The following is a 22,625-nucleotide window of genomic DNA, read 5'->3' on the forward strand; positions in this document are numbered from 1 at the left end:
CTACATATATTCAATGAGTCTGATGCACTCCAAGTCAGTAATAGCCAATATGTTCCAAATACCAATGCATTTTTCTAGTGAAGGGTTTTAAAATGGAAGCCATAAGGGTCCAGCAAAGTACTCACCACTGCAGAAAGATTGGGCTGGTGCTCCTAAGAATCATACCGTCAAAGGGAGGCTTTAAAGAGCATATGCACTGATCAGAGAGCTCACATGGATTGTTAAAAGGCAAGTCATGTCTAACTAACCAAGTTGAATTTTTTTTGAGGCCACGATCAAATGTCTTGCATCACGTCCATTACTTTTGAAATGCAGGCGCTCAAGGTCCCACAAGTAATAGCTAGTTAATCTGTTTATGATGGTATTGGCTGCAGGAGGAATGTTGGCCACAGCACAAGAATTCCCTGCTCTTCTTCGAAAAGTACCATGGGGTGTTTTACATCCACCTGAACAGGCAAATGGGGCCTCCGTTTGACATTTCATTCAAAGGACAGCATCCCCAACAATGCAGCACTCCCACAATGCTGAGCTGGAGTGTCATATTATTATGATGTGCTCAAGCTGCACTAACCTGGATTGTTTTTGATGACATTACGCAGTGCCTCTAGAGCCATTTCAGCTCGCCTTAACCTCTCTTCATGTTGATCGGATTCCACTTTCCCAGTCTGGGTGATGGCCATCAGAGTGTGCAGATATTGTGCTTGTGACCCTACGTAATCAAGCAGGCTAGCTGCAAAAACCTTTGGAAGCTAGGATAGAAAAATCAAGTTGAAGCTATGGAACTTGTCTTGAAAGAAATATTAACACAAGTGGTCTTAAGTTCTATTTGTTTGTTTCTGCAGTGCAATTCCTAAACCTGCCTTTTAAGGGACTAAAAATCAGTTTAAAGATCATCATTTTTTAGCCCAGGAAATGTCTAATCCCCAACCCAGTTCCAAATGTTAAATGCCCCTAATTGATCCCTCAAACCAGCATACATCCACAGCTGGAATGAGGTAAACACTACAAAAATTGCTCAACTCATACCTACCAGCAGAAACATCTACTAGCTCTCAGCAGACAGACAAGTTCAAGCATTTGAGGCAGCACAGAGAAAAGCCACAAGGACGACCCCAAATGTCAGAAGAACTGAGTTGAGGACAGAATTTAAAAAATATTTTTTCAGCCTTTAAAGGAGACTTGGTGATCCAATAGAATATAAAGTTAGTTAACAGTATATACTGTAAAAAGTAAATGTGGAAAATGACTTCAAAGTAAATTACATAAATAGAAGGGAAACACAGATTGAAGGCAAATTTAGAACTGGTATCTTCAGACAAAGTGATCAATACATGAAATGGACTTTGAGCCGTAGAGATGAAAAGCCTGCAATCATTTAAGAAGCAATTGAATGCAGCAATCGAGTGATTTTCTAGATGCATGAATCAAGATGGACAAACGGCCTCACTCATCCATAATTATTTGGCTATAAAATCATGAAGCAGGTCCCAAATGGAATACAAGGGCAGCACTGCTAGTAAAAAAAAAAAAAGGGCACAGGTTAGCCCTTTGCACTCCCAGACAGCTAGCACCGCTAAGCAGCAGAGAGCATAGGTCAGCACACTGCACTTCCAGAGAGCACTGGCAGAAGACACAGGTCAAGTGCCCATTCCTACTGCAAAAGCTGTCCGATTTATTCTTCACCCACTGATTAGAAACCCGCTTGCAGACAGCTGAGGTCGTCAGCGCATTTCCTTCGTTTTATATGTAGGCCTGTCCTGGGAGCAGAATGGTGGGTTGTCAGGGCTTGGGTAGCCCACCTTAGAGCCTCTGACACAACCAAATGGGATCTTGAAAAAAAAGCTCCTATAAGGCTGCTAATCTTCAGTATAACTGCCCCTCAGACTGCACACCCACCAAAGGCCAACCAGAAAATGCACACTCTCCCCCTCTATCCCAAGTATAACCAGTGCCTACGTATTTATTCCCACCAAGCCCTGGGCACTGTGGCTAATGCTGGTGTGCCTAACTCATCTGAGCTGGTTCCCAAGTCTCTAGTGGGTCCAGGTGCTGCTGATTCTCCCCACCCACACCAGAGACAAAAAGGAGGGGTTAAAAACAAGAGTAAAAGACACAGAAGAGATAGCAAGAGCAGAGAAGGCAGAGGTGAGAGAAAGGGAGCAGTTAAAGCCAAGAGCCAGCAAGCGAAAGAGCTAGAGCCAAAAGAGTAGAAAGAGCTGAATTGGAGGGCTCCCAAGAAACCTGCAGTTCCTCCTTCACAGTTTCTAACTTCCTTTTGAATGAATCCAGAGTTTGTGTCTCCATTTTCCTAACCAGAGACCATTTCAGGTATTGACCATTCTGTGAAGTGCTTCCTGACATCAGCCTTGAACTTGCCTTTTACCAGTTTGTACTTTGTTCTGCAGACATGGTTTAATAGATAGCGCTCAGAATTTTTTTTTCTATCCCACTTAATACCTGAAAAACAGCTCTATGACGGTTCCCCCTCTTATTTGCCTTATTTCAATGTTGAACAGTCCCATTTGAATTGAATTGGATTGCAGAAGACCCTAAACTATCCCACCGGACAGTGCGATTTCCCTCTTGCCAGTCTCCAGAAAAGTCTGGCATCTTAAAAATATCCCCCGAATCCTGGTGAGGGTATGGTTCTGCAAAAGTTAACAAAATGTCAGGTTCATAATACAGTAGAGAATCAAGCTGAACAGAGTGCAGAGGAAAACTGAAAAAGGAAGTAAGAGGGGGAAAAGAGAATGCATGAGAAAAGATTAGCAGGTAACATAAAAGGGAACACTAAAGTCTTTTATAAACAGAGTAAAAGGATAGCCAAAGGAAAGCTGGGGCCAATTAGGGACCAAAAGGAAATCTTCTTGCGGAGGCAGAGGGCCCAAATGAGTACTTTGCACCTGTTTTCACTAAAGAGGAGGATGCTGCCAATGAGTAAAGGAGGGGGAGGGAGGTATAGAAATTGGATGGGATGGGATAAAAAGATAGAGGAAGCACCAACAGAGTTGGCACTGCTCAAAGTAGAAAAGTCACCCGGTCCAGATGGGATAGATCCTAGGTTATGGAGGGAAGTGAGGAACCCCTGATGTTTGCTTGGGCACAGTTGTAAATTTTGGAACACAGAACAGAAACTATGGATTTTTAAAAATAATTTCATCCAGATTTATATCTCAGCCCGTTATTTGCACACGACAGCTTTGAAACTCAACTAAAATAACAATCACATTTCTAGAGACAGAACTCGGTGTTCTTGTAATCTTACCTCTAATGGGAATGCTGGTTGTTCATTGTAGACTCTGACAAAAACTTCGCCAACAATGAGCTCTTTAGCATGTTCACTGAAAACAAACTCAGCACCATAATGTTTATCACAATCCCCCTTGAAAAAAGGTAAAGTATTGACAATTACTTGAAGTGCTAACTAATGCAATTGGACTTCCGTGAGAGGTAAACAAAGCTCAGTAAAGGTAGGATTTTCTGTTATTAGGCAGAACTGGTTTTGAAATTAGTTAAGATTTGGACAATTGGTAAAGCAACAAAACTGAAGATAATACTCAGCTACTGAAGATCCTTCATCAATAGTATCAGATATTCTCAAATATGCCATATACAGTACCAGAATAGATACAGCATCTTACACAATCAATTTACAAAGCAACAAGCATGCTTTAAATCTAATGTGTGGATCTAGTCAGTTTGAATTTAATTGCAGCAGAGAGGCGGCTCCAGTGGAAGGCGACTTTGGTATTTAATAAGATAGCAGCAGAATCACGGTCCTTCAATGTGGATCAATTTCTTCAGCCTAGTATTAATTTGGTATAGGAACCACAAAATAGGTACCTTTCCAGATTTGTGCCTCTGTTTTTATAAAAACACAAATGTTCTTTCAAACAGTTGCAGTTTTTAAAATATCAACTATACCTCACCACCACCTCTCGACTGCTTCACTGTCTCGGATTAGTCACACTGCTTGTCTGACATCCAGTATTGGAGGAGCAGACATTTCCTCTAATTAAAATATTGGGGAGACTGACTGTAGCCATGGTCTTCCATCCCCGCCACAAACTCCATTCCCTAGCCACTGACTCCATCTCTTTCCATTGTCTGAGGCTGAACCAGACCGTTTGCAGCCTCGGCACCCTATTTGACAGAGCGGAGCTTCCAACCCACATATCCTCTCCATCACCAAGATCGCCTACTTCCACCTCCGTAACATCGCCCGTCTCCACCTCAGCTCATCTGCTGCTTAAATCCACCTCGGCTCATCTGCTGCTTAAATCCTTATCTATGCCTTGGTTACCTCCAGACTCGACTATTCCAATGCTCTCCTGACCGGCCTGCCACCTTCTGTAAACTTGAACTCATCCAAAACTCCGCTGCCCACATCGAACTCGCACCAAGTCCCGCTCACCCATCACTCCTGTGCTCGCTGGCCTACATTGGCTCCCAGTTAGGCAACACTTCGATTTTAAAATTCTCATCATTTTCAAATCTCATGGCGTCATCACTCCCCATCTTTAACCTCCTCCAGCCTCACCGCTCCCTATGTTTAACCTCCTCCAGCCTCGCCGCTCCCTATCTGCAACCTCCTCCAGCCGCGCCACTCCCTATCTACAACCTCCTCCAGCCTCGCCGCTCCCTATGTTTAACCTCCTCCAGCCTCGCCGCTCCCTATCTGCAACCTCCTCCAGGCTCACCGCTCCCTATGTTTAACCTCCTCCAGCCTCGCCGCTCCCCATCTGCAACCTCCTCCAGCCTCGCTGCTCCCTATGTTTAACCTCCTCCAGCCTCGCCGCTCCCTATCTGCAACCTCCTCCAGCCTCGCCACTCCCTATGTTTAACCTCCTCCAGCCTCGCCGCTCCCTATGTTTAACCTCCTCCAGCCTCGCCGCTCCCTATCTGCAACCTCGCCGCTCCCTATGTTTAACCACCTCCAGCTTCACCGCTCCTTATCTGCAACCTCCTCCAGCCCCACAACTCTGTGATCTTTGTGCTCCTCTAATTCTGGCCTATTGCACATCTCCGATTTTCATTAATCCACCATTGGTGGCCATGCCTTCAGCTGCCTAGGCCCCAGGCTCTGGCATTCCTTCCCTAAACCACTCTGTCCCGCCCTCCTCCTTTAAGGCACTTCTTAAAACCTACCTCTTTGACCAAGCTTTTGATCACCTGTCCCAAAATCATCTTACGTGGCTCGGTGTCAAATTCTGTTTGACTATGTTCTTGTGAAACACCTTGGGACATTCTACGATATTAAAGGCTCTATATAAATGCAAGTAGTTGTTGTTTTTCAGAGCTACCTGCTGGCCTTTTTAAGTCACTTCAAAAAGGTGGCACCAAGTCTCTTGACTGGTTGTACAGAAAAGATGCTGTACGTTATCCAATATATCTGCCCAAATGTCACTGCTGAGTTGACCAATGGGAATTTAGTACTAGTATTAGCCAATATAAAACAATGTTTTGTGCAATGTTAATTTCCCACTGAAAGGATAATTGGCATTTCTTATATTATATACTGTAAGCACTGTGGGATGTTTTACAACATTAAAGACACTATATAAATGCTAGTTGTTGCTGTTTGAACCATACTTAATGCAAGTTAAAGGCTTACCCTTTTGATCATACTTTCCTGCTGTCCTTCAAGGAACTCCAGCAGCTCAGCCCTAGTTCCATTGCTCCAGATCAAATATGGATTCTCAGTGTTACTGTTGAGCATCTTGAGAATCTGAAACAAAGTGTGTTCTTGTATCTATGAATATAATCGGACATTTTGATCTATGCACAAATGAAGCTTCTAATATACCAAGGATTGACTGAAGAACTTTTGCACAATATAGTTGTATCAAAGATCAATGGAGTATTTATTTCGCTATTATATTTTCTATCACTGCAGGATATCCATGGTTGGGTCCACACTACTGCTTTTACTCGTTTATTTAAAATCCACTGTGCACTGCATCGAGAAACACGAATACATGGAAACTTAAAATGACAAACAAAAGCTGATCAAAAATTCTCTGACATTAATTTCACTTATCTGTAATCCCCAGAATCACATACAGGAAACTCTTTTATCCGGCACCGACGGGTTGCCAGTTTATCAACATTGCCGGATGACAGAGGGTTATCTACCGAGGCTATTTTTAAACAAAGAAAAATAAAAAAATCAAGAAATGTGCAGTATACAGTAATTGGGTATTCATCCAAAGAATGTTGTGTTAAATGGATGGTGCAAGATGCTTGATTAAGTACAGTACTGCCAGTTTAGGGTAATCCATAACTAATTACTTAACAGTAAAACAAAACTTATAAACGACTGTACAGTATAGTATAGTATAAAGTACTGTGGTTGACTGTACACTTATTCCAAGTCAGCTGGTTCATCAGGAATATCCATGTCAGCTGGGCCATCAGGATCACACACTTCAACAGATTCTTCAGGCACTTCCACTGCTCCAACTCTTTTGGAAGCTTTCCTAAACATGTCCCGGATGTCTGCTTGCTTAGTGGACTCTTGCCTTTTTTGTAGAAAGGTGGAATGCAGAATATGGAGGTGCATAACTTCTTGGGCACAATAGCAAGGATGCCTTTCAGCAAATTTGAGGAATGAAGCAAATCCTTCTGCAGCTTCAGCCCAAGAAATCATCTTCTCTTCAGAAATCTCATCCTCTTCGCTTTCCATCTCACTTTCCTTTTCTTTCTTTGGATTCAAAACATTCTCCATTATTTCATCATCACTTAGCATATGCACAACAGCAACTTCCCTATCTGCATCAACCCACTGCTCAATATCACTTTCACTGAGGTTACGTAGAGGGTTTGCTGGGCCTACATTTTTCACCATGCCAGCCATTTCCATTATTGTACTCCTCTTGGGACGAACATTGAACCCATGAAATTCCTCCTCTGAAGAACCACCTTCGGCAAACATTACAGAAGGCCACAATTTGCACCAGGCTTGTCTCAAAGTGTGACCTTTCACCAAGTTCCAGGAACATGCAGCATCAGAGATGGCATCTTTAAGATTGTATTCCTTCTGAAATGCGTGAATAGTGTCATCTTGGCTTATCAGTTTACGTAGGAAGTCTTTCTTATAATGACACTTGAGATTTTGGATAACGCCCTGGTCCATGGGTTGTATGAGAGAAGTTACATTTGGTGGCAAATAAATGGTGAAAATATTTCCCGAAACCAACTCTGATTCATGCAGATGGGCTCTACAATTATCAAGCAATAAAATGCATTTGCTATCTTCAGGTTTCCCTATTCTACGGAAATGTTCCCTCACATATGGAACAAAAATATGATGGAACCAATTCGAAAAGATTTCCTTATCCATCCAAGCATTTCTTTGAGCTTTGTACTCAACAGGTAAGTGCCTCACATTTTTAAATGCACGGGGATTTTTATACTTCCCAATGACTAGAAGTTTAACCCGGTGTGATCCAGCAGCGTTCGCACATGTTAGCACGGTTACATGATCTTTATTTTTCTTGTAACCTGAAGCATTAGCCTCACTAACTCCAGCAAGCATTGATTCTGGCAAAAACCTCCAAAATAAGCCAGTTTCATCGGCATTGTATAGCTGTGCTGGCGACAAATCATGCTGCACAATCCGATTGAAATAATCGCAGTATTCTTCTGCGGCGTCGTGATCAGCTGATTTCTTCTCCCCAGAAATATCGAGTCGTCGTATCCCGTGCCGTACCTTGAAGCACGTTAACCATCCCTCAGAGAAAGCACACCTGTCAGTGAGCTCCATCTTTGCGTAGAAATCCTTCGCTTTTTCGATTAGCATGGGTCCGGAAATCGGAACACCCTCTGAACGCTTAAGAGAAAACCACTCAAAGCACAGTATCGAGCTCTTCAAGCTTACGAAGTGTACGCCGTTTCTCTACACTTAGATGTCTCCGAGCTTAAATAAAACTTGAGCAGCTTATCCTTCTGCGATTTGATGTCGTAGATTGTTGACGAACCGATTTTGAATTCATTCATAATGTTGATACACTTCTCTCCCCTTTCCAGTTGTTGGCATATCTCGATTTTCTGTTTTAAAGTTAACACCACGCTCTTTCTTTTGCTTGGACCAACTTTTGGGATTTCCATAATGCAGTCCAATGACTACCAGCAGCGTGGGAGACACACAGTACCCCTGTAAAATGGCGGATCAGAAGAGACTACCAGCAGCGCGGGAGAGTCAGACTCCTAATACAGGGTTTTTGAGGTGCTCTAACTTCCAATAGCGCCAAGAGGCAGAGTAGTGGCAGTTTGGAGAACTGCCCCCACTGACTAACTCAGCCACCGCGAGAGACTCGGACTTGGCAACATTGCCGGTTATTGAGGTGTTTTCGGAACGAGAATTTTGCCGGTTAATAGAGAATTCTGGATATTTAGGTGCCGTTTAAATGAGTGTTTCCTGTATCTTGTGACTTGGTGCCTTTAGACTTACCAGAGCAAACACAGAAGCCGATTACAAGTAAACAACACTTCAAACTTCCAGACCGCTTTCCTGAAACAACCACCAGCCAGGGGATCAGTCGGAGAAACAGTTTCAGTGTCTCTAAATAAGCAAGGTGGGATTCCACTTCCAACTGCTACCGATCGGACGAGAACAAAATCAGGCTCATCTAAGCAAACCACTTGGTGCTCTAGCATGCGACACAGTTAGCATAAAACTTGGGAGGGGTAGTGTATCATAGAATAATACAGCACAAGAGGCCGCCATTCGGCCCATCATGCCTGTACCGGCTCTTTGAAAGAGCTGTCCAATTAGTGCCACTCCCCTGCTCTTTCCCAGAGCACAGAAGGATGACACTTCAGTTATGTAGAGAGATTGGAGAAGCTGGGACTGTTCTCCTTACAGCAGAGAAGGTTAAGGGGAGATTTAGAGGTGTTTAAAATTATGAGGTATTTTGAATGCGTAGGGAGAAACTGTTTCCACTGGCAGGTGAGTCTACAACCAGAGGACACAGATTTAAAGTAATTGGCAAAAGAACCAGAGGCGAGATGAGAATTTTTAATTTTTTTTTTTTTTTTTTTTTTTTTTAAGGCAGCGTTTTATGATGATCTGGAATGCACTGCCTGAAAGGATGGTGGAAGCAGATTCGATGCAACTTTCAATGGGGAACTGGATACATGCTTGAAGTGGGAAAATTTGCAGGACTATGGGGAAAGAGCCGGGGAACGGGCCTAATTGGATCGCTCTTTCAAAGAGCTGGTACAGGCACGATGAGTCGAATGGCCTCCTTCCGCCCTGTATGATTCTATGTTAAGATGGGATTTTCTTCACCAAAAGCTTGCCTGAAAAGGGATTAGCTTCCCGACAGCTCCATGCCAAACTGTGGATCAGTAGGCGGACGAATGGTATTTGCAATGGGAGATGGGCAGTTCGGAGACCCATACAATTGACTAGCCATGTCTGGTTATTCAGAAGGACACGTTGCATCTCGATGTTGGAACTTTTTTTGATCTCTGTGCAGGCTGAGAGAGGCTTTTAAAAATTAGAACACAGACATTAAGTCAGTCAGTCAAGAGACAGAAGATACAAAGGGAGTGAACTGTTGCCTTGAGCGGTAGGACAGAGTACAGCGAGTTAGTGGTTTTAAGCTGCATACTGAGTGGGCTGCCATATGCATACTCTGAATTTTTGTAACAGTACGAATACAGAAGTTATAATGCTGGTACCAAGTGTCCACGATCTGTATATTTTTGGCTATTGTGGAATAAAGCAGCTTGTAAACTGAACTGAACACAGTCGCGTCCAATGTTAATTCAGTCCACCATCGGAAAGATTGGAGAACACACAAGCAAGGCATGGCGATCTGGTTCAGAACGCAAGCGAGTTTAATTGTTGCACTCCCAGGTCCGGTCAACTTTCTTAAGCAAGCAAGCAATCCGACCGCTTGAGAGCGACGGACATCACTGTCTCCCACATGTTATCTGTGGCAAATCCAAATTAGTAACAAGGGCCACTGTCCTGGAACTTTTCCCTGCTGAATGGTGCAAACTGTGGTTGGTCTCTGACCTTGCACCCTCCGTAAACTTGTGCTCATCCAAAACTCTGCTGCCCGTATCCTAACTTGCACCAAGTCCCGTTCAACCATCACCCCAGTGCTCGCTGACCTACATTGGCTCTCAGTCCAGCAATGCTGCGATTCAAAAAAATTTCTCCTGGTTTTCAAATCCCTCTATTGCCTCACCCCTCTCCATCACAAACCTCCTCCAGCCCTACAACCCTTCAAGATATCCACAACCTTCCAATTCTGGACCCTTGCGCATGGGAAATAAATGCTGGCTTTGCCAGCGATGCCCACATCCCATGAGCGAATTAAGAAAATCCCTGATTTTCATCGCCCCACAATTGCCGGCCGTGCCTTCAGCTGTCTAGGCCCCAAGCCCTGGAATGAACACCCTAAATCTCAGCCTTTCTACTCCTTTAAGACACAACTTAAAACCTATCTCTGACCATATTTTGTCACCTGTCCTAATCTCTCATGCAGCTCAGTGTCAAACTTTGTTTGATAACGCTCCTGTGAAGCGCACTGGGACATTTTACTACGTTGAAGGTGCTATATAAATGCAAGTTGTTATGGAGGTATGACCTCACTTCATCAGCATATAAAAGGATGTCAAAAATACCTCCATGAAAACCAAGTAATAGGAATGTCCCACCTACAATTCAAATTCTGGGAACTCAACACTAGGCACTATTTCATCACAGCAGGGGGATTTCGGAGGTTTAGATCAAAGCAAATTGTTGGGCCAAATTATATAGAGGGAAGTTGAACTGACCAAGCAAGCTTGCAGGGAACATAAAAACTGACTGTAAAAGCTTTTATAGATATGTGAAGAGAAAAAGATTGGTGAAGTCAAGCGCAGGTCCCTTGCAGTCAGAATCAGGCGAATTTATAATGGGGAACAAAGAAATGGCAGACCAATTAAATGCATACTTTGGTTCTGTCGTCACAAAGGAGGACACAAATAACCTCCCAGAGATGTCAGGGAACATAGGGTCTAATGAAAGGGAGGAACTGATAGAAATCAGTATTTGTAGGGAAATGGTGTTAGAGAAATTGACGGGATTGAAGGCAGATAAATCCCCAGGGCCTGATAATCTACATCCTAGGGTACTTAAGGAAGCGGCCCTAGAAATAGTAGATGCATTGCTGGTCATCTTCCAAAATTCGATAGACTCTTAACAGTACCCATGGATTGGCAGGTAGCCAATGTTACCCCACTGTTCAAAAAAGGTGGTAGAGAGAAAACAGGGAATTACAGACCGGTAAGCCTGACATCAGTAGTGGGGAAAATGCTAGAGTCCATTCTAAAAGATGTAATAGCAGAGCACTTGGAAAACAGTGACCGGATCGGACAAAGTCAACATGGATTTACAAAAGGTAAATCGTGCTCGACTAATCTACTGGAATTTTTTGAGGATGTAACTGATAAAATAGATAAGGGAGAACCAGTGGATGTGGTGTATTTGGACTTTCAGAAGGCTTTCGATGAGGTCCCGCATAAGAAATTAGCGTGTAAAGTTAAGGCACATGGGATTGGGGGCAAGGTATTGACTTGGATAGAGAACTGGTTGGCAGACAGAAAGCAAAGAGTTGGAATAAACGGCTCTTTTGCCGAGTGGCAGGCAGTGACTAGTGGGGTACCGCAGGGATCGGTCCTTGGACCCCAGCTATTCACAATATATATTAATGATCTGGACAAGGGAACTAGATGTAATATCTCCAAGTTTGCAGACGACACAAAGCTGGGTGGGCGTGTGTGCTGTGAGGAGGATGCCGAGAAACTCCAGTATGATTTGGACAGGTTAGGTGATTGGGCAGAAGCATGGCAGATGCAATATAACGTGGATAAATGCGAGGTTATCCACTTTGGTATCAAAAACAAGGCGGCAGATTATCTGAATGGCAATAGATTGGGAGAAGGGGAAGTGCAACGAGACCTGGGTGTCCTTGTGCACCAGTCGCTGAAGGTAAGCATGCAGGTGCAGCAGGCGGTTAAGGCGGCAAATGTTGGCCTTCATAGCGAGAGGGTTTGAGTACAGGAACAAGGATGTCTTGCTGCAGTTGTACAGGGCCTTGGGGAGACCACATCTTGAGTATTGTGTGCAGTTTTGGTCACCTTATCTGAGGAAGGATGTTCTTGCCATGGAAGGAGTGCAGTGAAGATTCACCAGGCTGATACCTGGGATGGCAGGAATGACATATGAGGAGAGATTGGGTCGATTGGGCTTATACTCACTGGAGTTTAGAAGAATGAGAGGGGATCTCATTGAAACTTATAAAATTCTAACAGGACTAGACAGACTAGATGCAGGATGTTCCCGATGGTCGGGGAGTCCAGAACCAGGGGTCACAGTCTAAGGATAAGGGGTAAGCCATTTAGGACAGAAATGAGGAGGAATTTCATCACCCAGAGAGTGGTGAACCTGTGGAATTCTCTACCACAGAAGGCAGTAGAGGCCAATTCATTAAATATATTCAAGAAGGAGTTAGATATATTTCTTAAGGCTAAAGGGATCAAGGGATATGGGGAGAAGGCAGGGACAGGGTACTGAATTTGGATGATCAGCCATGATCGCATTAAATGGCGGTGCAGGCTCGAGGGGCCGAATGGCCTACTCCTGCTCCTATCTTCTATGTTTCTATGACCAACGACTGCTCAATATTAACGGAGCACACAAAGTGGAAAACTACCATTCCCTGCACTGGCATCTCACCAGGCTTCGCAGAATATTACCTGATGCAGCAATTTAAACACCACACTGCCGTATTACATTCACCAAAACAATTTCTACAGCTACCATTACACCGTACACTACTATATACTTATAACAGGAGCCACACAAACTGAACCACACGTAAAACAAATAGCTTCCATGTTAGATGATTTCCGTAATGAACACCAACATTTCAGAAAACCGGAAAATACTTTCCATTTAACCCAAAACAAAAAATCAATCTTTGGTTGGACCAGCATATTCATGGATAAACCCAGCCATGACACGCAAACATCCCGCTTCAGCCTTTATTGCAAGAACCCAACCCCAGTTGACACCATCCCAGCCAAATCACCACCCAACTCCAAAAGCAGGGCATGCAGTTATTTGAAAGGACACTGTCTACATGAAAATGTTTGGCAAACATTTTTAAAAGCAAATCCAGGTTGCCACACAAGTCACATCAGAACAGGTCACGTCACTCTGAAATGACAAACAAAATGGCACACAGCTACCTTTGGCCCCTCCCGCCCCAAAGATATGCCATAAATGAAAGCATTCCAGTTTTAGCTTTTTTTTCAAAAAAAAAAACTTCACATTAGCCAGCCATTACATAAGCAGGTTACCACGCAGGTCTTGGTAAGGTGTCACTCATACAACTGAAGCATGTTACAGGAAACTCTCTCTTAACCGGCAATATTCAGGAGCAGGTTCAGGTAAGTTTTACCATATATTAGTGGCCGTGTAACCGGGGTTCCTGGATCTGTGGCTGTGCAACAGGGACTCCTGCACCTGCGGCCGTGTACGGGGCTCTCGTACCTTGGTAAGTATACCTCTCTGTAATCCGGACTTTTTGATCAACCGGCACCACGCCGGTCTAGTCGGTGCCGGATAAAAAAGAGTTTCCTGTATTTGTATGAAATTCTTTGAAATAAAACCACGAAATGTCAGAAAGCCTTGTTCTTTTAGGGATACTGGATTGATTGTATAGTTCCTGACAAATCATAATCATAATCAACTTTATTGCCAGTTAGTGCACAAGTGCAGTACAACGAAATGTAGGCTTGCGGCTCCCGAGAGTGTACATTTGAATGCGCTGAGAAAAATACAATGAAGGAGGAAAATAAGTATAACATTACCTCTGCAGGACTATCTTGAGAAAGCCTTCGCGAGACAAAAGGCGATAACAAAGCTGCCAAACATTTCCTTATTGTAGGGTTTTCAGGTGTTGCCTTTTCTTCTGGCAAATAGCCACCTAACCGACTCAGGGCCATTACACAGAGCTTTGCAAGACTGTTAGAAACTTCCTGTTTAAAGAAAGAAACAGGACATAGCAACTGATTTCACAAACATAGACCATTTACAAGTCTACTTCTTGCTCTTGTCCAAATATTGAGCTAGACTGAAATGAAGTGAAACGCTCATCAAGAACAAATTAATTTTTTTCCGATTTTAGATGCTAAAGTCTGATGGCAGTATAAATCAATTCTAGTGAATACCTGCTGGTTGGTTTCTTCAGACTTTTGAATCCCACTTTCTTCCAGTGTGTAATCATAGCCGAAGAGATAGACGAGAAGGTGCCACAGAATACCAGCTTGAAACAAGTGTGTCTGTAACCAGTAATCCACAGCAAAGGAAGCAACACATTCAACTGCCAGCATGGCCGTCCGTGGTAGGCTCTGTGTACAAAAGACATGCACTTAGAATGCAAGCTTAAAGATTGTCATTTAACTAGGTGCACTGAAGAGCAATCAAATCAAGTTTACAGACGACACAAAGCTGGGTGGGCGTGTGTGCTGTGAGGAGGATGCAGAGAAACTCCAGTATGATTTGGACAGGTTGGGTGATTATACTGCATTTGCCATGCATCTGTCCAATGTGGATAAATGCGAGGTTATCCACTTGTGGCAAAAACAGGAAAGCAGATTATCTGAACGGCAATAGATTGGGAGAAGGGGAAGTGCAACGAGACCTGGGTGTCCTTGTGCACCAGTCGCTGAAGGTAAGCAGGCAGGTGCAGACGGTTAAGGAGGCAGATGGTATGTTGACTTCGTAGCGAGAGGGTTCGAGTACAAGAACAAGGATGTCTTGCTGCAGTTGTACAGGGCCTTGGTGAGACCACACCTTGAGTATTGTGTGCAGTTTTGGTCACCTTATCTGAGGAAGGATGTTCTTGCCATGGAGGGAGTTCAGCAAAGATTCACCAGACTGATACCTAGAATGGCAGGAATGACGTACGAGGAGAGATTGGGTCGATTGGGCTTATACTCGCTGGAGTTTAGATGAATGAGAGGGGATCTCATTAAAACTTATAAAACTGTAACAGGACTAGACAGATTAGATGCAGGAAGGATGTTCCCGATGGTGGGGGAGTCCAGAACCAGGGGTCACAGTCTAATGATAAGGGGTAAGCCATTTAGGACTGAGATGAGGAGGAATTTCTTCACCCAGAGAGTGGTGAACCTGTGGAATTCTCTGCCAAAGAAGGCAGTTGAGGCCAATTCATTAACTATATTCAAGAAGGAGTTAGATATATTTCTTAAGGCTAAAGGGGTCAAGGGATATGGGGAGAAGGCAGGGATAGGGTGCCGAGTTTGGATGATCTCATTGAATGGCGGAGTAGGCTCGAGGGGCCGAATGGCCTACTCCTGCTCCTATCTTCTATGTTTCTATGTATTAGTCATAGCACTATGCCATACTGTACTTTAGGAACAAATACTTTTCATTTTTCAATCGGTGGAAGGTATTTAAATATAAAAAGACAGTTAATGTATAATTTAAAAAAATCTGCAACAATGATCAGACATTTTCTTTTATAATCATGCTCACTGTAAAAGTACCTACTTTGCCATAATACAGCAATCTGCAGAGGTCTCTTATGATATTGGGCATTTCTGTTATTTTTTCCCTGCATTCCTCAAACTGAGCTGCGACGCTGTAACATTTACAGATATGGCCACACACCTAAAAGCAAAGAGAGGCACCATATTAATTCTACGACATCAACTTGGTGGAGAATTTCAAGCCACATTCAAAATTGTAATCATTTTATACCTGCACAGCCATGTCACCCTTTTTGCTAGAGTTGGTTAACACTGCCACGCAACGTGCAAAGCCATCTTGTAGCACCTGAAAAATGAATTATAATAACTAACTATCTATAGAATTACTGCAAGTTTACTTGTGCCGTAAAAATGCATTTTAGTCATCACACAGCACATTAAAATGAGTGTACCTAGACCGTGATGGAAATATAGGCTGCAGAGTCCAAATTACATTACGTCAATATGAACATTACTGTGTAAATGGATTTAATGAAACATTTCCAGCATATGTTTACAAACTAAATCCTCTCCACTGACAAGGTTTCTGCGCTTTCCAAATTTACTGGCGTACAAGACGACTAGAGTAACTTTTAAACAATGGTTATTTTTGTACATTTTCCTGAACAGCACGCACTGTTGCTGTGTGCAAGTTACCTCGATTCCATTCTCTCGGCGAAGCTCCTCTGCATTCAGTGCTGAGCAATTGACAGTATGAAAAGCCAATTCAGTGGAAGCTGGTAACAAGGACATCTTGCAAAATAGTTGATCATCTGATGTTTCCATGGTAATGGTCTTGATTAACATCGGGTATCCTGCATATTTATAGGGCTCTAGATCTACAAGAAAAATGACATTTATAGGCGATAGCTAAACCAGGACTTTAAACTATTTCTAAAATATTCATCAAATTACAAACAATTAACATTTACTCTATGCAATGTTTACTTAACTTAAAATGTGTACATGCCAACCTACAAAACTCAGAAAAGCTAACAAACAGCTTCAAAAAAGCTGACAGCTCCTCATAAAACCCGACAACACAAAAAGGCACAACTGAAAAACAGTCCTTTGAGCAGGTTACTACTTCAAAGTGACTGAATTAGACAAAGTGTTATTACATTGGACTTCAGGAGTGTGTGTTTTGGGATCACTGCTCAATGCAGGTTGGTTTTCCATGAAAACGGAGACCTAATGAGCAATAAAAAATATTTATAATGAAAGTAGTGATATATTAACTTGTCATGACATAAACTGCAGCTAACCAGTGTTCCATCAGCTGTATGAAGGTAGAGGATTGGGGGGGGGGGGGGGGGGGGGGGGGGGGGGAAGAGGGAGAAAGAAGAGGGTACCTAAAGTCTGCAAAGTATGACTTTTGTAACAGTAGATTAAGAAAATGTTGAATCAGGCATGCGAGCTCAGACGATGCTCAACTTCCTTTTTTGGTGCCGGGGGATTGGGGGGAGGGGGGGCATGCCTCCACAGGAATGTTTGCATTTTGACTCTTTTGCCACATGTTCCACCATTTTGAAATGTACTATTATTCAGTAATAAAGGAGGGAGACAGAGATAGTGTCAACTGACATGGAGCGATGCCCAGAGCATAGTCCAGTTCAGGGGCAAGAAAATCTGCCTCATATCCTTCCTTGCATCCTTCTCTTCCATATTGAAAAACCTCAGAAATGTAGTAAAAATACATCTAAAACAAGAGTTTGATGTAAAAATCGGCTCCAACAGGCTGAAGGAAAAATATTCAAGGGATGGCTAAATTACACGTTGTTAAAGACCAAACAGAAACGACAGATCAGCACAGCAACTTAACCACAGCATAGAATTATAGAATGATACAGCACAGGAGGCCGCCATTCGGCCCATCATGCCTGCGCCCGTTATTTGAAAGAGCAAATTAGTCCCACTCCCCTGTTCTTTCCCCGTAGCCCTGCAAAATTTTCCCCTTTAAGTATTTATCCAATTGCCTTTTGAAAGTTATTATTGAATCTGCTTCCACCACCCTTTCAGGCAGTGCATTCCAACTCGCTGGGTAAAAAAATTCTCATCTTGACTCTGGTTCTTTTGCCAATTACCCTAAATCTGTGTCCATTGGTTACTGACCCTTCTATCACTAGAAATAGTTTCTTCTTATTTACTCTATCAAAACCCTTCATGATTTTGAACACCTCCATTAAATCTCCTTTAATCTTCTCTGCCCAGAGAACAACTCCAGCTTCTCTAATCTCTCCACATAACTGAAGTCCGACACTACCTTCATCAACCCTCGCCATTTCAGCAAAGAACACAATCAAGTTAGTCAAACATGATTTGCCTTTAACAAATCCTTGCTGAATTTCATTTATCAACCCATACTGTCGAAGTGACAATTAATTTTGTCTTGGATTATTGTCTCAGTTTCCCCCACCACCAACATTGGACTGACTGGCCTGTAGTTGCCAGATTTATCCTTCCTTTTTTGAACAGGGGGGGCTAACATTCGGAATCCTCCAGTCCTTTGGCACCGCTCCCATATCGAAGGACGACTGGAAGATTGTGGCCAGAGCCTCCATTATATCCAACCTTGCTTCCCTCAAAAATTTAGGATGCACCCCATCCAGAATGGGTGACCTTTCTACTTTAAGTGCTGCCAACCTTTTAAGTACCTCCTCTTCATCTCTCTCACCTCCTGACTCCCCAAAGCCTTTCCACCATCTACAAGGCACAAGTCAGGAGTGTGATGGAATACTCTCCACTTGCCTGGACGAGTGCAGCTCCAACAACACTCAAGAAGCTCGACACCATTCAGGATAAAGCAGCCCGCTTGATTGGCACTCCATCCACCACCTTCAACATTCACTCCCTCCACCACCGGCGCACTGTGGCTGCAGTGTGTACCATCTACAAGATGCACTGCAGCAACTCGCCAAAGCTCCTTCAACAGCACCTTCCAAACCCGCGACCTCTACCACTTAGAAGGACAAGGGCAGCAGATGCATGGGTACATCACCACCTACAAGTTCCCCTCCAAGCCACACACCATCCTGACTTGGACCTGTATCGCCGATCCTTCACTGTCGCTGGGCCAAAATCCTGGAACTCCCTTCCTAACAGCATTGTGGGTGTACCTACACCATATGGACTGCAGCGGTTCAAGGCGGCTCACCACCATCTTCTCAAGGGCAATTAGGGATGGGCACTAAATGCAGGCCTAGCCAGCGACGCCCACATCCCATCAATGAATAAATTTTTTATTTTCTTTACCAGCTCCTCCAATTGATTCCAATTAGTCAGTTATTGAATGTACTTCCAAACTGATGCGATTTTTGAGTACAATGAAAGCATTTTTCGACTATTTGAAATTAACCCCCCAGAAGTATTTCCAATGTAGCAAGATTCTCATGTTTGGCAAGTTAAACAAAATGTGTCAACATTACTTATATAGATGATGATCTTACCCTTCTTGTATCTGTTGAAGAGGATGCTCTGTGTTTTCAGGATGAGAATAATATTCTCTGGATCAGGCCCATCCACCACTTTGACTGACTTTGTGCACAAGTATTCGTAAGCTTTATTCACCTTTTCAAAAATGTCCTTGAAAAATGATCAATGGAGAAGATATTTAATATTACAGGTGGAAAGAACAGACCAAATTCTACAATGTAGTTTACCTTTATCGAAAGTCCTTTTTAAAAAAAAAAAAAAAAAAATTGCCAATGAAACAAGAGTGCAGGCCCACCCGCAATCAAATCTAGGCTGTGCACTACTCCTAGTCAGTATGCCAAAACTCACTTACCAACTTCGGACTTCTACTATATTTTCAACACTGCATGCAACAAAGTAAAGCACAGCTGCTGTTCTAACATTCTTGCCAAGGTAGTCAGTGCATAAAACGTACTTCTATTCTTCAATCGTTTTGTTCACACAACATACCCTGCCTTCAGGATTCTTGTCAGGATGATACTTCTGTGCAAGTCTGAAGTAGGCTTTCCTTATCTTGCTCTCATCATGCCTATCAAGAAAATTCATGGCACAACAGATTACTTATGGCTAATATTCATTCAGAAAATCATCAAGAATCTCTATTCAGTCTTCTAAAATAGTTCCTTGTTTTTGGGTCCCCACCATTTCTCCAAGTCCAAGAGTCTCCAAGCCAAGCTACAGAAAAGTCCGCACAGCTGGAGTGCATGTTTGCCAGATAGGTAGAGTACACATTTTGTTCTTGTAGAACACAGTCCACTTAGCCAAGTCCAGACAGTTGAGGTGGAGGTTGGCAGAGCCCAAGTACGCAGAATGGTACTGCTGGAGTTTAACCAATTAAAAATCATGCACCTTAGCAGCATAGAACCCGAGTAAATTTCCCACTGCTTGGATCAGTCAGGACCACCCGGTTAGGGCAGGGATAAGCAACTTCTGGTCTGCATTCCATGGAACTACATCCAATAGATTCCCAACACAAGAGCCACAGATAAGCGAGTGAGTGCTATTAATGGAAAAATGCTCAGTGGAAAAATCTACCTGCAGAAACAGCTGATCGGTCAGTTGGCTCAGGGGAATTCACTACACGATACCCACTCTCAGCAGTATTGCTTGCCCCTCCTGCTGGGACATCTAATATGGTAGATCCTTGATCAGACCCTGACTAGGCTTAATCAGCTGTTTAATCCAGATCCACACATTTTGGCAGAGCCTTGCGCACTATAAAGTTTAGTACTTCAAGATACACCTAACAGTCAGTGTAGGCAGGAGCCCACCATCTGCTTCTGCTCGTCAAAAATCTACCTCAGTGATAGCTTATCCAACAGATCCCTCAAGACTAAAATTAACCTGTACCTTTGGGATTATTTCCTTGGGTCTCCAAAACATCTAATACATCTGCTACAACACCCTGAAGAACCATCTTAAGTGTCAGATTCACGGTCAGTTTTTAGGCTCATTAGGATCCCCCTTCTGGTGGATAGAAACCATAACTGCGCTCTAGAAGAGTGTTTGGTGTCAGCTTAAGTGTCAGCCTGGACTCTGTGGTAACACGCTTGCCTTTGAGCGAGAAGGTCGTGGGTTAAATGCGCTATTCCAGAGACTAGAGCACATAATCCAGGCTGAAACTTCCGGAGAGAGTGCTGCACTGTCGAAGGTGCCATCTTTCGGATGAGACATTATATCAAGGCCCCATTTGTCCCCTCAGGTGGATGTACAAAATCTCATGGTACTTTTCGAAGAGGAGCAGGCTAATATTAATCCTTCAACCATCAATAAAAACAATGGATTATCTGGGAATGCATCTCATTGCCGATTATGAGACCTTCTTGTGTGCAAATTGGCTGTCGTGTTTCCCCACAGTAAAGCAGTGACTGCACTTCAAAAGTACTTCATTGGCTGTAAAGCGCTTTGGGATATCCTGAGGTCATAAAAGGTGCTACAGAAATGCAACTTCATCAAACAGAATCCTATTCAGCTTCAGAAGGGCAGCTGGACAGTATCACCTGGCACTACTTTCCAGTCATTTTTGTTCACATTCATATTGTAATGATGTGGAGATGCCGGTGTTGGACTGGGGTGGACAAATGTAAGTCGGCACACAACACCAGGTCATAGTCCAACAGCTTTATTTGAAATCACAAGCTTTCGGAGCGCTGCTTGACTTCACCTGATGAAGGAGCAGCGCTCCGAAAGCTTGCGATTTCAAATAAAGCTGTTGGACTATAACCCGGTGTTGTGTGACTTCTTACATTCATATTGTGAGATACTACTTTTTAAAATGTGTCCTGAAAAGAACAAGCTTCAAAACTTAAGAGCAGTCTTGCTTTAAAAAGGTCTGCTCTTTCCGTGAAATACTAACTGAACTCAACTATGTGTCTTCAACTTAAGTGGTATAAATGGCACCAGTTGCACAAACACTCACTTGCCAATATCACCCATAGAAATTCCTAGGCTTGTGTGTAGCAATTTTAACATGATCAGGAAGCAATGCAATTTAGTGCATGTGGAGATGTGCCACCCTCTTGTCCCAGAGTGATGAGCAGGTGGCGTAATGCAGCTTCCTACTAGCATTGCTGCACAAAGCTCTCCCAGGATTGCACATAAATGGCAAAATGCCAGACATTAAATTAAGTGCTTTAAGAGTTTAAAGTACATAATGCACTGCAGCATAGATTAGGAACTGTATTGAAACTGCTTCTTGGTCCTGAAATTCATCAAAGAATTGAAGTAATTAAGGAAGCTCATCAATAGGTGCAGCTTCCACATTAAAGCCTGGGATCTGAAAATGGCATCACATCCTTTAAATTGTACAGAAAGATCAGGCTTACTGCAGCCCAAAAATAACTCTTGCAGATATTCGTGCTAACATGCTTGTATGACCTAGAGGAATTAAGTGGTTTTGTGGATGAACTCCCATGTTAAAATAGCTAGAGGAACATTAAACACTGGCCTGCTAATATGGGCAATAGTAATTTCAAGGCTTGCATGGAGTGTCGGTGGAACATGAAAACTCAACGCTCCCAGAATATTTTACTGAATAGCTCACCTTAAAAACTAATGCAGGCGATGATTCAACTTATGTTTACAAGCAGGATGAACAGGCTGGGTCTCTTCTCTTGAAAAGAGAAGGTGGAGGGGTGGCCTAATAGAAGTCTTCAAAATTATGAAATGTTTTGATAGTGTAGACAGAGAGAGAGAGTGTTTCCACTTGTGGGGGAAGAGCAAAACTAGAGGCCATCAATATAAGATAGTCACCAAGAAATCAAATAGGGAATTAAGAAACTTTACCCAGAGGGTGGCAAGAATGTGGAACTCACTACCACAGAGTGGTTGAAGCGAATGATATAGATGCATTTAAGGGGAGGCTAGATAAGCATGTGGGAGAAGGGAATAGAGGGTTATGCTGATAGAGTTAGTTGAGGAAAGATGGGAGGAGGCTCGAGTGGAGCATAAACACCAGCATGGACTGGTTTTCCTGTATATCCTATGCAAATCATGATTATTAATATTTGAATCAATACAGTAATTACTGATTATTGCAAAAAAATGTAATTTTAGAAGGTATATTCAATTATAGTACACTTACAGGGGAGGATCTG

At 43.1% G+C, this 22,625-nt stretch overlaps 1 protein-coding gene across 3 annotated transcripts in view; it reads right to left on the minus strand.

The window, feature by feature from the left end:
* dnajc13 (dnaJ homolog subfamily C member 13) overlaps positions 1–22,625 on the minus strand; it is a 168,518-nt gene that overhangs the window by 36,441 nt on the left and 109,452 nt on the right. For all 3 annotated transcript variants that reach the window (XM_085989205.1, XM_085989204.1, XM_085989206.1), the window contains exons 36-45: positions 19,480–19,558; positions 19,005–19,140; positions 16,216–16,397; positions 15,791–15,865; positions 15,581–15,700; positions 14,236–14,415; positions 13,876–14,043; positions 5,615–5,728; positions 3,266–3,382; positions 572–749 (exon numbers count right to left, since the gene is read on the minus strand). In XM_085989205.1, the coding sequence (XP_085845331.1) occupies positions 572–749; positions 3,266–3,382; positions 5,615–5,728; positions 13,876–14,043; positions 14,236–14,415; positions 15,581–15,700; positions 15,791–15,865; positions 16,216–16,397; positions 19,005–19,140; positions 19,480–19,558 (1,349 nt within the window). The remainder of the gene's footprint in view (positions 1–571; positions 750–3,265; positions 3,383–5,614; positions 5,729–13,875; positions 14,044–14,235; positions 14,416–15,580; positions 15,701–15,790; positions 15,866–16,215; positions 16,398–19,004; positions 19,141–19,479; positions 19,559–22,625) is intronic.

Source organism: Somniosus microcephalus, chromosome 5 (assembly GCF_052327205.1).
Source record: "Somniosus microcephalus isolate GS21.2 chromosome 5, FLI_Smic_1.0, whole genome shotgun sequence".
Taxonomy (NCBI): domain Eukaryota; kingdom Metazoa; phylum Chordata; class Chondrichthyes; order Squaliformes; family Somniosidae; genus Somniosus; species Somniosus microcephalus.